The 12,232-nt window shown below is 41.9% G+C and overlaps 1 protein-coding gene across 2 annotated transcripts in view; it reads right to left on the bottom strand.

Annotated features, from left to right (window-relative positions):
• CRIM1 (cysteine rich transmembrane BMP regulator 1) overlaps nt 1–12,232 on the bottom strand; it is a 769,789-nt gene that overhangs the window by 61,154 nt on the left and 696,403 nt on the right. For both annotated transcript variants that reach the window (XM_056567417.1, XM_056567416.1), the window contains one exon: nt 11,633–11,848. In XM_056567417.1, coding sequence (XP_056423392.1) covers nt 11,633–11,848 — 216 coding nt within the window. The remainder of the gene's footprint in view (nt 1–11,632; nt 11,849–12,232) is intronic.

Raw genomic sequence — 12,232 nt, 5'->3', positions numbered from 1 at the left:
TACACACGTTGGCAGGTCTCATCATATAGTAACAATTGTCCATGATGTCACAGACACAAATCTAGTTTGATGTTGTCTATATTTTTGTTCAAAAGCTAAAAGTAAAACAAACACATGTATGGTTTTAATAAAAAAAAACTAGAAAAAGAGTCAAACTGCGTTTCAGAAAAAAGATATAAACCATGACATGGATTATGAGATACTAGCAGGGTGAGGGCATCTAATCTCTGCTTAATTATCATGGAAATGAATGTAATTTAATAGTGTTAGACAAGGAACAACATCTGAAAAACCCTATTCACACTTATGGCCATGGACAGTTAGCCTTTAGAAATCCCTGGGAGGCTGTCAATGAGTCACAAATAATTGGAACCCTAATATTAACTCATTTAAATGGTTATTATAAAAAATGCTTTCTCTACAAAACAAAGATCTACACCATACTACAGTACCATTTCCCAACGAGAATTGGAATTAACCTTAAACTGTCAATCTACCAACTGTTTTGTGATAACTATATTCCCTGTAAGTTTCATTGTTTTATATGTAAAATGTAAGTCAATATTTCTCCTGTATTCCAAACGTGTATAAGCTTGCAGATACTTAGGCAACATCACAAAGCCTTGGGCTAAACAATGAGATAAACCTATAATCATCATGACGCATAGATTATTTTCATAGCCCAAGTCATTGCACAGACTTTCTTATGTATAGGGAAATCAGGCTAAACCCTGATCCTAAACAGTTTTTCATGCTAGAAAAACTGTTATTTTGCATTAAAAAAGTGATAGTGAGTTGACCATCTCAGGACCACCACCAAATAGCAGAACAAAGGGCGTGACTGCATACCATCTGCATTACAGGCCATTTAAAGGGGTACTCCGCCCCTAGACATCTTATCCCCTATGCAAAGGATAGAGGATAAGATGTCAGATCGCCGCGGTCCCGCTGCTGGGGAGCCCCGGGATCCCCGCTGCGGCACTAAGCTATCATTACAGCACAAAGGGAGTTCGCTCTGCACGTAATGACGCGCAACACAGGGGCCGGAGCATTGTTACGTCACGGCTCCGCCCCTCGTGACATCACGGCCCGCCCCTTTCAATACAAGTCTATGGGAGGGGGCGCGGCGGTCGTCACGCCCCCTGCCATAGACTTGCATTAAGGGGACGGGCCATGATGTCATGAGGGGCGGAGCCATGACGTCACGCGGCTTCGTCCCCTGTATCGCCCGTCATTACGCACAGAGCGAACTCGCTCTGTGCTGTAATGATAGCGCAGTGCCATAGCGGGGATCCCGGGGCTCCCCAGCAGCGGGACCGCGGCGATCTGACATCTTATCCCCTATCCTTTAGATAGGGGATAAGATGTCTAGGGGCGGAGTACCCCTTTAAGTGAATAGAGCAGTGCTGTTGTACTAGACACAGCAGCATGGATACAAGTGTTGAAAAGGCATTACTGCAATGCTCACTGATAGGGATCCTAGTGGTAGGACCTCAGTGGTCACACATCAATGACCTACCTTACAGATAAAACATTTATGTTAAATCACACAAAGGGGTACTCCGGTGGAAAACTTTTTTTCTTTTTTAAAATCAATTGGTGCCAGAAATGACTTCTATTAAAAAATCTTAATCCTTCCAGTACTACTTAGGTGCTGAATACTACAGAGGAAATTCTTTTCTTTTTGGGACACAGAGCTCTCTGCTGACATCATGACCACAGTGCTCTCTGCTGACATCTCTGTCAATTTTAGGAACTGTCCAGAGCAGCATATGTTTGCTATGGGGATTTTCTTCTACTCTGGACAGTTCCTAAAATGGACAGAGATGTCAGCAGAGAGCTCTGTGTTCCAAAGAGAAAATAATTTCCTTTGCAGTATTCAGCAGCTAATAAGTACTTGAAGGATTAAGATTTTTTAATAGAAGTAATTTACAAATCTGTTTACCACCGGAGTACTCTTTAACCCCTTAAGGACCAGGCCCATTTTGGCCTTAAGGGCGAGACCAATTTTTATATTTTTGCATTTTAGTTTTTTTCCTCCTTGCCTTCTAAAAATCTAAACTCTCTTATATTTCCATCCACAGACCCATATGAGGGCTTGTTTTTTGCGTCACCAATTGTACTTTGTAATTACATCACTTGTTTAACCATAAAATGTACCGCGCAACCAAACTAATATTATTTAACCTCTTAAGGACCCAGGGCGTATGGATACGCCCTCACACCCTGGGCCTTAAGGACCCAGGGCGTATCCATACGCCCTGGCGTTTTCCGGTCTCTGCCGCGCGCCGGGCAGAGATCGGAACTGGATGCCTGCTGAAATCCTTCAGCAGGCATCCAGGGCAAACGCCGAGGGGGGCCATGTAGGCCCCCCATGTCGGCGATCACCGCAAATCGCAAGGGAAATCGCCCTTGCGATCTGCGGCGATACCGGGCTGATCGGGTCTCTGGGACCCGACCGCCTGGTAATTTCGCATGATCCCGGCTGTCACAGACAGCCAGGACCATTCTAACGTATAGGAGCGAGGTGGCAAGCCTGCCACCTCCTCCGATCCCCTGCGATCTGTCGGTTAGTTAACCGACCAATCGCAGGAGGGGGGGGCGGTTACTTCCTCCCGTCCTGCCCGGCCCATGAAAGTCCGGAGAGGACGGGAGGAAGACCGGAGGACGCGGTGGGGGACGGGGAAATGCTGGGGCCCGGCCCCGGTACTTACCTCGTCCCTGAAGACCCGGATCCTGGCAGCGGAGACGGCGGCGGCGACAGGTGAGTAGATCTTCAGCCGCGGTCGGGCCCTTTACAGCAATGCACGTCGCCGTAAAGCGACATGCATTGCTGTAATGGGACCCTGTAAACTACAACTCCCAGCATGCCCAGACAGCCCTTGGCATCTGGGCATGCTGGGAGTTGCAGTTTTGCAACATCTGGAGGTCCACAGTTTGGAGACCACTGTGCCCTTCCAGATGTTGCAAAACTACATATCCTCAGCATGCCCTTACTGTCCAGGCATGCTGGGAGTTGTAGTTCTGTAACATCTGGCCCTTCAGATGTTGCAGAACTACAACTCCCAGCATGCCTGGACAGTTTTGGCATACTGGGAGTTGTAGTTTTGCAACATCTGGAAGGGCACAGATTGGGAACCACTGTATTAGTGGTCTGCAAACTGTAGTCCCCCAGATGTTGCAAAACTACAACTCCAAGCATGCTGGGAGTTGTAGTTTGGCAACATCTGGCTCTAAAGATGTTGCCAACTACTACTCCCAGCATGCTTGATAATGTTTGGGAGTTGTGGTTTTGCAACATCTGGAGGCACACTGGTTGGGAAACATTGTTTCCTAACTCAGTGTTTCCCAACCCGTGTGCCTCCAGCTGTTGCAAAACTATAACTACCAGCATGCACTGATAGACTGTGCATGCTGGGAGTTGTAGTTTTGCAACAGCTGGAGGTCCCCCCCTGTGAATGTACAGGGTACATTCACATGGGCAGGGGGCTTACAGTGAGTATCAGGCTGCAAGTTTGCGATGCAGCAAGTTTTGCGCGGCAGCTCAAACTCGCTGTAACCCCCGCCCGTGTGACTGTACCCTAAAAACACTACACTACACTTACACAAAATAAAATAAAAAGTAAAAAACACTACATATACACATACCCCTACACAGCCCCCCTCCCCTCCCCAATAAAAATGAAAAACGTCTGGTACGCCACTGTTTTCAAAATGGAGCCTCCAGCTGTTGCAAAACAACAACTCCCAGTATTGCTGGACAGCCGTTGACTGTCCAAGCATGCTGGGAGTTTTGCAACAGCTGGAGGCACCCTGTTTGGGAATCACTGGTGTAGAATACCCCTATGTCCACCCCTATGCAATCCCTAATTCAGGCCTCAAATGCGTATGGCGCTCTCACTTCGGAGCCCTGTCGTATTTCAAGGCAACAGTTTAGGGCCACATATGGGGTATCGCCGTACTCGGGAGAAATTGCCTTACAAATTTTGGGGGGCTTTTTCTCCTTGCACCCCTTATGAAAATATGAAGATGGGGTCTACACCAGCATGTTAGTGTAAAAAAATAAATTTTTTACACTAACATGCTGGTGTTGTCCTATACTTTTCATTTTGACAAGAGGTAAAAGGGAAAAAAGCCCCCCAAAATTTGTAATGTAATTTCTCCCGAGTACGGAGATACCCCATATGTAGGCGTAAAGTGCTCTGGGGGCGCACAACAAGACCCAGAAGGGAGAGTGCACCATGTACATTTGAAGTGATTTGCACAGGGGTGGCTGATTGTTACAGCGGTTTTGACAAACGCAAAAAAAACAAAACCCCACATGTGACCCCATTTTGAAAACTACACCCCTCACGGAATGTAATAAGGGGTGCAGTGAGAATTTACACCCCACAGGTGTCTGACAGATCTTTGGAACAGTGGGCTGTGCAAATTAAAAACACCCATTTTAATGAATTTTTTTTTTAACGTATGCAAAAGTCGTGAAACCCGTGTGGGGTATTAAGGCTCACTTAATTCCTTGTTATGTTCCTCAAGGGGTCTAGTTTCCAAAATGGTATGCCATGTGGGTATTTTTTGCTGTCCTGGCACCATAGGGGCTTCCTATATGGGACATGCCCCCGAGCAAAATTTGCTCTCAAAAAGTCAAATATGACTCCTTCTCTTCTGAGCATTGTAGTTCGCCTGTAGTGCACTTCAGGTCAACTTATGGGGTACCTCCATACTCAGAAGAGATGGGGTTACAAATTTTGGGGGGTATTTTCTGCTATTAACCCTTGCAAAAATGTGAAATTTGGGGGGAAACACACATTTTAGTGAAATTTTATTTTATTTTTTTACATATGCAAAAGTCGTGAAACACATGTGGGGTATTAAGGCTCACTTAAATCCTTGTTACGTTCCTCAAGGGGTCTTGTTTCCAAAATGGTATGGCATGTGTTTTTTTTGCTGTTCTGGCACCATAGGGGCTTCCTAAATGCAACATGCCCCCCAAAAACCATTTCAGAATAACGTACTCTCCAAAATCCCCTTGTCACTCCTTCGGTTCTGAGCCCTCTACTGCGCCCGCCGAACACTTTACATAGACATATGAGGTATGTGCTTACTCAAGAGAAATTGGGCTACAAATATAAGTATACATTTTCTCCTTTTACCCCTCGTAAAAATTCAAAAATTGGGTCTACAAGAACACGCGAGTGTAAAAAATGAAGATTGTGAATTTTCTCCTTCACTTTCCTGCTATTCCTGTGAAACCCCTAAAGGGTTAAAAGGCTGACCAAATATCATTTCATATACTTTGGGGGGTGCAGTTTTTATAATGGGGTCATTTGTGGGGTATTTCTAAGATGAAGACCCTTCAAATCCACTTCAAACCTGAACTGGTCCCTGAAAAATAGTGAGTTTGGAAATTTTGTGAAAAATTGGAAAATTGCTGCTGAACTTTGAAGCCCTCTGGTGTCTTCCAAAAGTAAAAACTAGTCAATTTTATGATGCAAACATAAAGAAGACATATTGTATATGTGAAAAAAAAATTAAAATATTTTGAATATCCATTTTCCTTACAAACAGAGCTTCAAAGTTAGAAAAATGCAAAATTTTCAAATTTTTCCTAAAATTTTCACATTTTTCACCAAGAAAGGATGCAAGTTACAAATTTTTTTTACCACTATGTTAAAGTAGAATATGTCACGAAAAAACAATCTCGGAATCAGAATGATAACTAAAAGCATTCCAGAGTTATTAATGTTTAAATGTCTGACAGTGGTCAGATGTTCAAAAAATGGCCGGGTCCTAAGGTGTAAAATGGCTGGGTCCTTAAGAGGTTAAATGGGAAAATTGAAAAGAAAACCACAATTTAGCACATTTTGGAAGGTTTTGTTTTCAAGCTGTACACTTTCCGGAAAAAATTACATGTTTTCTTTATTCTGTGGGTCAATAGGATTAAAATGATACCCGTGTTATATGCGTTTCTATAATTGTACCACTTAAAAAAAAAATCTCAAACCATTTTAACAAAATTTGTAGGTTTGAAATTGCCCTATTTTGACCACCTATAACTTTCTAATTTTCCCGTATATGGGGCGATATGAGGGCTAATTTTTTTGTGACATGATCTGTAGTTTTTATCAGTACCACTTTTGCTTAGGTTTTACTTTTTATAAATTTTTTTTGGAATAAAATGTGACAAAAAAAGCAGCAATTTTGGGCTATTTTTTTAAGTTTACGCCGTTCACTGTACAGGATAATTAACAAGATATTTTAATAGTCCAAACTTATACGCATGCGGTGATACCAAATATGTGTATTAATTTTTTTTTTTTTACGCTTTTTGGGGGGTAAAATGGGAAAAACTGATATATTACATTTTCTTACTTTTTTTTAATGTCCCCATAGGGGACTATTCATAGCAATCATTTGATTGCTAATACTGTTCAGTGTTATGTATAGGACATAGCACTGATCAGTATAATCGGTGATCTTCTGTTCTGGTCTGCTCGATTTCAGACCAGAGCAGAAGACCCCGGGAGACAGCCGGAGCCAGGTGAGGGGACCTCCGGCTGCCATGCTGGATGATCGGATCCCCGCGGCAGCGCTGCGGGCGATCCGATCATCCATTCAATGTACCGCACTGCCGCAGATGCCGTGATCTGTATTGATCACGGCATCTGAGGGGTTAATGGCGGACATCCGTGTGATCACATATGTCCACTATTACCGTCGGATGTAAAAAGTGGTGTTTCCAGTCGGACAAAGCTCCAACACTATGGCCCATAGCTTCATTACTTGTTACACTTAATTCATCAAGCTTTTAATATGTCTACCCAACATCTTGCTATAGTATTTCATAAGTGTAATAATGGGCCAGACCTCTGCTTATCAGAATAACTACTGGTGACCAAGCCATGGTGTAGATTACCTGTATAGTTACTGATACAAGAAACACTCAAATGCACTCTGGCAAAATTAGGCCATCAGGATATACAGAAGGGGGAGTTTAAGTGGGAAATCCAGCTTTTTGTAATGTGTTCTTTATTTTATATTGGTTTTGTAAATGTGGTTAAGTCCTTGTCTTGCATTTTCCTCAATATGCCAAAACAAATGGTGAAGTGGGTCAACATCTCACAATCGGTCTCTTAGCTGGGCCAAAATGGACAACTCATGTTGTTGTTATCTTTGATGGAATGTTATGTTGATAACATTAGTGCCAGGCTGTTTTTTGGCACTTTTGATTTTATTCATATTAAAATCAAATATGAACCGTCATGTTTGCATTAAAATCTATTTACAACGTGGAAAATCATTTGCAATTTTATTCATAGTTTTTTATTTCTAATTCAGATAAGAGACCATCTTATTTGATTTACAAACATAGCAATTTGTTTGTGTTTTCTGTGAGTTATCAAAGGCAATGAAAAGCTATATGTAAGCCAAGCCACAATCAATGGTTAGATGTTCAAGATACTGTAGCCTTATCTTTAGTTCCCCATAGGGAGTATCCACAAATGCAAAGCACCTGAATACAATGTTCACGATGATTCCTTTTGTTACTCTGACCTCTAAAATACCAGACAAGGATGACTATTGGTTTGATCTAGACCAGAAAATGAACTTAAGGTATGCAATGCCACTATTCCACTCCTGACATGTGTCAAGGTGAGTGCAGTGATTTATTGACCCTAGGGAAAATGTAACGCTACAGCTGAAACTACGTTGATTCGTCTTATAGTAAACAATAAATCTGATCAAGGAATGTCAATACAAGCCATTTGTGTCATATCTTTACATTTTCTGTGAAAATAAAATAATTTATTTTTCAAAATTGAATTTTTTACACTGTGCCAAATACAAGTTTGGCTAGTTTAACAGAAACAAAATAAAACAGATTTATATTTTAAAACTTTAAATTTACACTCTTAAAAATCCTTACACTCTTAAACAATCCGTATGGATATAAAAGGGGATCAGCTGACCACAGTGTCCTTTCTGAAATAAATCTGAAATTATCGATGTAAATTCCTGACAACCCAAACCTGATGAGTCTAAAGGGCAGTCTCATCCCATGTCTGACAGTTCACATATACCCACTCATACTGGGAAAGCTGTAAATTATAGTGTGGGACTGCCCCCCTGAATACATAGGCCCAGAGAGACTGGAGATTTAAAGAAGTTTTCCCACAAATCTTAAATGCTTATTTAATCCATTTTATATTTTGCAACTCTTTTAGGTCTCAAGTGGTTCCATTTCTGTGAAAACTGCAGTTAAAAACCTGAATGTGTTAACAAAGCCTGAAGCTCCTTACTGTGAGTGATCATAGGGGGAACAGTCACATGCCCTGCATATTACATTTCCCAGAAGGCCTCTGTCTGCAGACTATGGTGCTAAGCACCTTTCCCTTTTCTACTGGACATTCAGGCTCTGGCAGACACTAACTTTGTCACATGTTGAATTCCCAAAATGTCTCTTTTATACTTTCAGCAAAAAGCAATGATGCCTACAAAACTTGGAATATATAAAATCTTTGTGTAGACTGTTCGTTAAGCCCAGGTGTGGATATTCACCAACTCCACATTAGACAATTCACATTAGAAAACGTGGGCTACGTAGAATTCCTTGAAAAAATTCAGGCACTCACTGTTAGATGATTCATTCTTTTTTCGTTTATTCGGAACATTCTGCAGTTTTCCATAGCTTGTAAGATAGTATATAGGCAATCATCCATGCTAGCAGAGGTCTAAACACACTAGTTGGGAGTCATCAGCGTAAGACCCTGATGGCTCCCAACTAGTGTGTTTAGACCTCTGCTAGCATGGATGTTTGCCTATACAGTGGTCCCTCAACATATGATGGTAATCCATTCCAAATGAACCATCGTTTGTTGAAGCCATCGTATGTTGAGGGATCCGTGCAATGTTAAATATAGGAAGGTATACTCGCCTGTCCCCGCCGCTCCGGACTGTCACCACTGCCTGGATATCGCCATCCATCGCTGTCATCACGTCCCCGTGGTGTCCCAGTCGTTCCAGACCGTCTCCGCTGCCCAGGATCATCATTCCTTATCGTCGTCATCACATTGTTATGCACGCCGCTCCTATTGGATGACGGGACAGCGTGCGCGGCGACGTGATGACGACGATGGAGAGCGACGGCGATGCAGGGGATCCTGAAGAGGACGGTACGGAGCGCTGGGGACATGTAAGTGATCGTCACAGGACCACATGGGGCACCTTAAACGGCTATCCGGTGGCAGCTGAAGCAGTCTGCGCTGCTGGATAGCCGTTTATGTGATGGCCCCGACATACAAAAGCATCGTATGTTGATGCTGCCTTCAACATGCGATGGCCTCTGAGAGGCCATTGTATGTTGAAATGATTGTATGTCGGGGCCATCGTAAGATGGGGGGGTCACTGTATACTATCTTACAAGCTATAAAAAACTGCAGAATGTTCGGAATAAACGGAAAAAGAATAAAAACTTCTAACAGTGAGTGCCTGAATTTTTTCAAGGAATTATACGTAGCCCACGTTTTCTAATGTGAGATGCCTGCGTTTTTGCAAACAAATTTCCTAACCAAAATGACTCCTCTTCAAGTTGCAGGAGTCCTCAACTCCTATAAATACTTTCTTATAGTTTGTCTGCTCCTGCTTGTTTCACCTCACTTCCGCTGCTTCTCCGTGCTGCAGTTTATTTAGAAAACTGATGTTAATAGCTTTTCATATGTTTTTTTTTTTTTTTTTACAGATCTTTTAAAATGCACTGCAAAAATACCACGTTGTACGCTTTTCTGTCACTAGCTCATAAATCCTTGGGTGGTAGATTACAAGCAACATTACTATAATTCAAATAGCATCGGCATAAAGACCCAAAGTACACAGAAAAATCTTCTGTTCGACACGCATGATTCTTTTGTTGTGCAATCATATAGCAGGGTATCGAGCAACACCGGTATTCATCCGTCACACAAGCACTTCATTTTGTGATTGAGGTTCCGCTGAGGGAAATTATATATATTTTCATTACTTAGACCACCTGCAATTTAGTGAATTCATTATGGCAGCTTTTCTATACTGAAGTGTTCTTGACGCATATGTAACTCACAATAACTGTATGTTCCTGACATGACAAAGATATTGTCCATCGAAGCAACAGTAGAATGTAATCTATATCATCAAAATTCAACAACGAAGAAGCAATAGTGTTGATTGCTTAGACTGTAACCATCAATTATTTGTGGATTCTGTCCTCTGATTGGTAACTGAGGAAAATAACTTAACCATAAACTAATCTACACACATAGAGGAAGATTTATCAAAACCTGTGCAGAGAAAAAGTTGCTGAGCTGCCCGTAGCAACCAATCAGATCACTTTCTTTTTAATAAGGCCTCTGCAAAATGAAAGAAGCGATCTGATTGGTTGCTATTGGCAACTTTTCCTCTGCACAGGTTTTGATAAATCTCCCGCCTTTTAAAAATGGAATAAGATAGTAGAATGTTTGCCCAAACTCAATACCCCAGTCTAAATAGAAAGTGACCACTTCTTGTTAACCTAAAGCATTGCTCACTCATGCTATTTGTAGCAGCACTGTGCTTACAGCATCTAAATTAGAGGTGGATTTATAATAGTATGTGACTAATGCATATGGCAGATCAATGTTGTCTAAATGGATAAAACAGAGCCCACAGCCTGCTATGTGCCCATGATATACCCCCATATGCCTTTGATAGAATATAAAGGCACAGTAAGGTGTATGTTGAGTCATACTACAGTCACAGGGATATTTTACACTAAAAACAAAGCAACAACTAGCACCTGTTGGACTTGGCTTTGCTGTGCATTGGAGCCCCTAATACAGTTTTCCATATTAAATATTTATAGAATATCTAAATAAATGCCCAAAAAGGTGGGTACTAGGTCTGAAAAGAGGGATCATTAACACAAAGTAATTAATGATAGTATTTCACAGCTGAAACAATGAAGAGGTGGAAAGGTTTGGCTCCTGTCATAACATCCATGGATCTCTTTATTGATTTTTACGGTAAAAACTGGCAACTAAAGCCTGATTTGTACCAGGTCCTGTGGCTATAACAGACATCTGAGATGGTAACACTGCTCTAATCATACAACAGTGTCTACTCCAGTTTCATATCTTTTGAATAGCTATTCTGTATTTCTATACTGTACTCTTATTGAGAATGCCAGGATTTGCTCATAAATGGTCAAGCAAAAAGTTCATCTCCTCAGCCAACTCATGTAATTTAATTATAAAACTGACAATAAAGTTGACATATTGCAATATGCTTAAGAGGTAATGCTGTACAAAACATGTAAGTCAAACAATTTCTCCTCCCCAACTGATTAAGCCACACAGGTCATTTTTGCCAGAATGGCAGAAACTCTGCGACTATGGAAGCATTCTAAACAACTGCAAAATGAAATGATTATAATCCACAGTCATTACTTGCGGATCTAAAGAATTTGGAAAATGAGCTAGATGGTGGTTGTCAAGACAACGCTGAATGCTCTAAATGTAGAGAAGACAACCACTAGAGGACAAACTATAACCTCAGACTGTGTGTGCATAAAAGAACTTTCAGCCCTCCACATTTGTGTTGCCATGCTGTAGTACCTACATACCTGGGCAATGAGGGCAGCAAGAGTCATGAGTACGACTAGGATTTTGACATAGCAGCGGAGGGCAAACTTCAGTCTCGCACAAAACTCGTCCACTATGACAAGTGCACTGTGTGCAAGAATCAATATTCCATGTTTCTCCTTCAACATAATACTCCCCTCCAGGGGCATGGCAGATGGATGGGTCTGTGGATTCTGGCTTCTTCCCGCTTGTATCCTCTGTAAAAAAAGATGTGTAAATAGATTTAATAAGATTTGCATTCATTACAACCTTACGTTCACACTACGAATATGTCGCGGAATTTAGCAAGGGGAGTTTTAGCCTGGCAGCCGGCGGCGCGGTAGGACCGCAGGGCCCTTTGCAGTCACCATTGACGGCTATGCAGCACTCGCAGACTTCCGCGCAAAGAATGAACATGTTCTTTCTTTGCGCGGAACAATATCAGTGGCAGAATTGTCCGCTGCTGAAATTCGAGAGTATTAACGGGTCTTGCGGAAGACCCATTCACACTGATGCTAACGTTCACTGTGCGGAATTCCCCAGGAATTCTGCATTGTGAACATCTTAGAGTTGTAAAATGAAATATTCTGCATCTTTCCACC

Source organism: Hyla sarda, chromosome 3 (genome assembly GCF_029499605.1).
Source record: "Hyla sarda isolate aHylSar1 chromosome 3, aHylSar1.hap1, whole genome shotgun sequence".
Taxonomy (NCBI): domain Eukaryota; kingdom Metazoa; phylum Chordata; class Amphibia; order Anura; family Hylidae; genus Hyla; species Hyla sarda.
The sequence above is the reverse complement of the archived record's forward strand: the minus strand, read 5'-3'. Positions and strand labels throughout refer to the sequence as shown.